At 43.5% G+C, this 5233-nt stretch overlaps 1 protein-coding gene across 1 annotated transcript in view; it reads left to right on the top strand.

Annotated features, from left to right (window-relative positions):
* Nucleotides 1-4019, top strand: part of Dsg3 (desmoglein 3) — a 29487-nt gene extending 25468 nt beyond the window's left edge. The window contains exons 15-16 of the mRNA XM_055625664.1: nt 1966-2189; nt 3207-4019. Of these exons, the coding sequence (XP_055481639.1) occupies nt 1966-2189; nt 3207-4019 (1037 nt within the window). The remainder of the gene's footprint in view (nt 1-1965; nt 2190-3206) is intronic.
* The last annotated feature ends 1214 nt before the right edge of the window (nt 4020-5233 follow it).

Raw genomic sequence — 5233 nt, 5'->3', positions numbered from 1 at the left:
TTTCTTTCTTTCTTTCTTTCTTTCTTTCTTTCTTTCTTTCTTTCTTTTTGAGACAGGGTTTCTCTGTGTAGCCTTGGTTGTCGTGGACTCACTTTGTAGACCAGGCTGGCCTCGAACTCATAGAGATCAGCCTGCCTCTGCCTCCCTGAGTGCTGGGATTATAGGGGTGTGTCTCCACACCCAGCGCTTTAAACATTCTGAATTTATTATTTTATTTTGTTTATACGGTTTTGCCTTCATGTATGTCTGGGCACCATGTGCTTGCCTGCTGCCCATAGAGGCCAGAAGAGGGCCTAGGATCCCCTGGAACTGGAACTGGGGCTACAGACAGCTGTGAACTGCTGTGTGGGTGCTGGGAACTGAACCTGAGTCCTCTGGAAGAGCAGCCAGTGCCCTTAACTTCTGAGCCATCTCTCCAGCCCTTAATTAAGAGGTTTTAGTTAGGAAATATCTGACAGCATTAGAAAAGTGTAAATGAAAATGTAAGCAGTCGCTGTACCCACCACTAACTCTGTCTATTGCCACGTCAGGTCGGGTCATGTTTGCCGTCAAGTCTCAAGTGAGCACATCTGTGCTTGACGTGTGTGCATCCCCACCGTGTGTGTGTGTGTGCGAGCGCGTCCCTCTTCCTAGTATAACAGCATGAACTATATCCTGACTTGAGTACAGTTAGTAGTTCCACACAGTCACTAGGTGGCATGAAGGCGTGAAGCTGGCATCTAGGAGAATTTGTTATATTTTCTTGTTTACCAAGCAAAAACTTTAATCAGGTTGTCTCACTGCCGGAAGCACACTATAAACTAGTGAGCAATAAGACCTGGCACTCACAGGAATTTAATTCTCAATTCTATAGTTAGCATGAATCTGCACAAGTTATCTCCAGTTACATGACAGCCTTTAGCAGTTTTTCTAATACTCACTCGCTTCTGCCAGTATCTAGCAAAAACTAAACTCAGCATTGTCTGTAAAAAAAATAATGCCTGAGAGCTGGAGAGTTGGGTCAGTGGTTAAGGGTGCTTGCTCATCCTCCAAAGGACTGGAGTTCAATTCCTGGCACCGGCTGGGTAGTTAACACTTGTAAACTCCAGTTCCAGGGGGTCTTACATCCTGTTCTGACTCCTGTGGAGATCCATATACCTATGATCACATTCACACATAGACACACCCATATACACATAGGTAAAAAGTAAAAATCAATGTAAATAATCTAGGAAAGCATAAAAAAAAAAAAACAGGGAAAAAACGGTCATAAATTCTTTAATTTTTCCTTGGACACCATGTGTCTTGACATCATAGAGGCCCCCCTCTTCATTGTCCACACTGAAATCCTGTGACAGTTTGACTGAGAACACAGGCGTTCAGAAGCTTTCCCTGGCTGTTCACTGACCCATGTGCCTTCATAGTTTTTGTTTCTGGCTATTGCCACTGAAAACCTATTTTTTTCGTTGACATGTTTTCAAGGCTTTTCACCTGCCCACGTGCCCCCTCTGTGACTCTCTCAGAGGCCCAACAGAATGTTCTTACCCCAGTCGTATCATTGTACTTTCCCTCACCGTTCTGCTTTACATGTTAACTGTTTGTGAGCATCAAGAATAAAAGGATTTTAGGGACTGGAAAACTAGCTCAGTCAGTCAAGCACTTACAGGGCAAGCATGAGGCCCTGAGTTCACGACAAAGCAAAGCATGATGGCACAAGGTCATAATCACAGCTCTCGGGAAATGGAGAGAGGCAGAGCCCTGGGACTCACATGTCAGAGAGTTTAACAAGTTCCAGCCAGTGGGAGACCTTGACTCTAAGAAGATGGAGAGTGCCCTAAGGAACAGCACCCAAATCTGACTTCTTACTTCCACATGTGCACACGCATATGTCATATATGAGCACACAGATATGCACACACAGGAGCTTTAAAAAAGTCGTAACAGGAAATAGTAGAGACGCTATCTCTCTCTCTCTCCTTTCTTTAGAAGTCTGTACAAACACATATGCTGGAGGGACGGTGGTAGAAGGTGCTTCGGGGATGGAAATGACCACCAAGGTGGGAGCAGCTACTGGATCAAACGCTGCAGTGGCACTTGGCCACTTGGGTCACTCGGGAACGATGAGAACAAGGCATTCCACTGGAGGGACGCTGAAGGACTACGTTGCTGGACCAGTGAACATGACTTTCCTAGGGTCCTACTTTTCTCAGGTAACTGGGTAGGAAACTGTCGGGCTTCGTTATTATAGGAAATCTGGTTACTTGATTATATACATTAGTTTTGAGATTCATTTTTCTATGTTTTTTGAAATATAGGGAAAAGGAAAGCTTCCTCTTGTCAGAGTAAATGAGGCAATTTCAGTGGCCGTCAAAACTGAGTCACTGGCTGAAACTCACAAGACAAGCCAACAAGGACTTAGTAAACTTAGTAAAGTTCCCGTGGGGTAAAAATGATCTGAGCACATGATGGTAAAGCTGCCACTACCCCAGCACAAAGACCAAACAGCCAGTGACAAACTCCAGGCATCGTATACAGTTGCTACGGAGACTAAAATCTAGATAAAATCAAGAACTAAAAACATAGAGGCTAGGCTAGACCTTTTGATCTCAGCCATATTGGCAAATCCCCAAACAAGAGCGTTCATTAAGGACTATTTCCTGAAGCCAGACTCAGAAAGACAGGTATGTATCATGCTTTCTCTAATATGTAGAATCTAGATTTAAGTTTATCTATGACATGAAAGTAGGAGGCGACTACTTGGAAGAAGGAAGGAAGGTGAAGATAAGAGAGAGGAGGAGAACATGGAGCTGTAATGGAAAACACAACTACCTCAAATTTTCTATCATTTGCAAAAATCCATATTTAATTATATATTTATAAATAGGACATAAAAGCCGAGGCTAGACTATTTGGGGAAAAGAAAAGGGAAGATGGAGGAGCAAGAAAGGGTAAGGCAGGTCTAAATATAGTCAAAGATCAAGGATATATGTACATGAAAATGTCATAAACCCATTATATTGAACACTAAAAACATCTAATAATAAAAATAAATCAACTAAAACATTTCAGCTATCCAGAGGAAAAAGATAACCAAACAAATAAAATGGAGAACGCTTTCATCACTCGTGAAGAGTACCTAATGTGGGAGTTCATATCCCACCCTTGGCTTTCATGAATAGGGTCCGACAGTGTTTTTACGGTCCATTTCTCCTCCTTCTCATCTTTAGAAATCATTCGCCTATGCCGAGGAAGAGAGTGAGCGGGAGGTGAATGACTGCCTACTGATCTATGACGACGAAGGCGAGGATGCTGCCCCCTGCTCGCCTGCACTCAGCTCCTGCAGCATTATTGCCGACGACCTAGATGACAACTTCTTGGAGTCCCTTGGCCCCAAATTTAAAAAGCTTGCAGAGATATGTCTCGGCATTGATGATGAAGCCAAGCAAGCAAAGCCGGGCCCTAAAGACAGTGGTTCTAGGGCTGATGCCAGCTCTCGCTCCATGGAAGTCCCTCAGGCAGGTCCTACCAGGTTCCAGACTTTGCCAGGCAGTCTGGAAGTTACCCAGTCAGGTTCTACCAGGTACCAGACTTTGCCAGGCAGTCTGGAAGTTACCCAGTCAGGTTCTAATAGGTACCAGACTTTGCCTGGCAGTCTGGAAGTTACCCAGTCAGGTTCTACCAGGTACCAGACTTTGCCTGGCAATCTGGAAGTTACCCAGTCAGGTTCTAAAGTGTGCCACACCTTGCCTGGCAATCAAGATACTTCTGTTTTGTCCACTTCTGGGTCTGTCCACCCTGCCATTGCCATCCCTGACCCTCTACAGCTGGGTAACTACTTGCTTACAGAAACTTATTCAACTTCGGGTTCCTTTGTGCAGCCCACCACTGCCACCTTTGACCCCCATCTCACCCAGAATGTCACTGTAACAGAAAGGGTCATTTGCCCCCTTCCTGGTGCCTCTGGCAGCATCGTGGCTCCCACAGAGCTTCGAGGCTCATACAGTATGCTCTATACGAAAGAAACCTGTTCCCATCTATGACCAAAGCAAACCGCAAAAACACACCAGGCCAATTTGGATGTTTGTATGTAAATTTCTTTTTTTAGATCTAGCAAAGCTTGTGGTGTTGGACTAATTTGGGTCTTAGTGAATAATCTCTAATCATGATTATAATTCAAGTATTCTGATTTATATACCAAAGCTGGATATATTGTCATTTCTAACTCTGACTCTTTTTTCAAGCAAGAGTAAACCTGTATATTTTCAAAAATGATCTAAGATATTAGACAGGGAGATTTCCTAAGCATCTTTACATTTCTGTGTTATCTGCACCAAAGGCAGATGCTGTCACCTTAAAATGCAGTGAGGGTTAGTAGGTTGGCTTCTTTCTTGGAGTTCAAGTTTCTATCTCCGTTACCTAGTCATTAATAAGGATATGAGAGTATTATTAATAACAATGGGAATTTTGAGGTGCTTGATGAAGCTTTTTCAGCAGCTTGGAACAAAAGTATCAGATGTTCTTATCTTCCTAGAGAGGGAACTCAAAGCTATCTTTTACTCAAGCCCAGGGCTGTGATTGAACACGTATAACTTGCTGTATCTACTCTGTGTATATTCATAATAAGACAGTTCTGAAATACAGATATCACAGCACATGTGAGAAAGGTTAGTATAATGTACGTAATATTTTGTATATATTTTGATCCAGCCCAAGAAAAATACAGTGAACTCCCTCGTAGACGCTCCTCAGAAACTAATCCTGTGTCACTCTTTATTTCATAAGTGCCAGGGAGTAGAAATGACCCACGTGAGATGTGCAGTGAGGTTTGTCGACAACGCCTAGCAGGGTTTGTGGGTGTGGAAAGCAAGGCTTCCCTTCCAACCGGAAAGGGCTGCAAACTAAAATAACAACGTGTAGTGGAATGTGTGGACGTGTATCATTTTAGGAAAACAGTGAAATAATCTTCAAGCGAAAAGGGGAACTGGACAGCTACAGCAGTTTAATGCTGTGCATGAGGGAAGTCATGTGACTTACCACCCTTTTAATACGCTCCCTCATGCTGTGGTGACCCCAACCATAAAACTGTTTTTCTTGTTACTTCACAGTCCTACTTTTGCTCCTGTTATGAACTATGATGTAAATGTCTGATATGCAACCCCTGTGAAAGGGTCACTGGATTCTACCACCCCACCCCTAAAGGGGTCACAACCCACAGGCTGAAAACCACTTATTTAGACCAGATTTCCTGAGAGTC

The sequence above is a fragment of the Psammomys obesus genome, unplaced genomic scaffold, assembly GCF_907164565.1.
Source record: "Psammomys obesus unplaced genomic scaffold, mPsaObe1.curated_primary_1811, whole genome shotgun sequence".
NCBI classification, from domain to species: domain Eukaryota; kingdom Metazoa; phylum Chordata; class Mammalia; order Rodentia; family Muridae; genus Psammomys; species Psammomys obesus.
The sequence above is the reverse complement of the archived record's forward strand: the minus strand, read 5'-3'. Positions and strand labels throughout refer to the sequence as shown.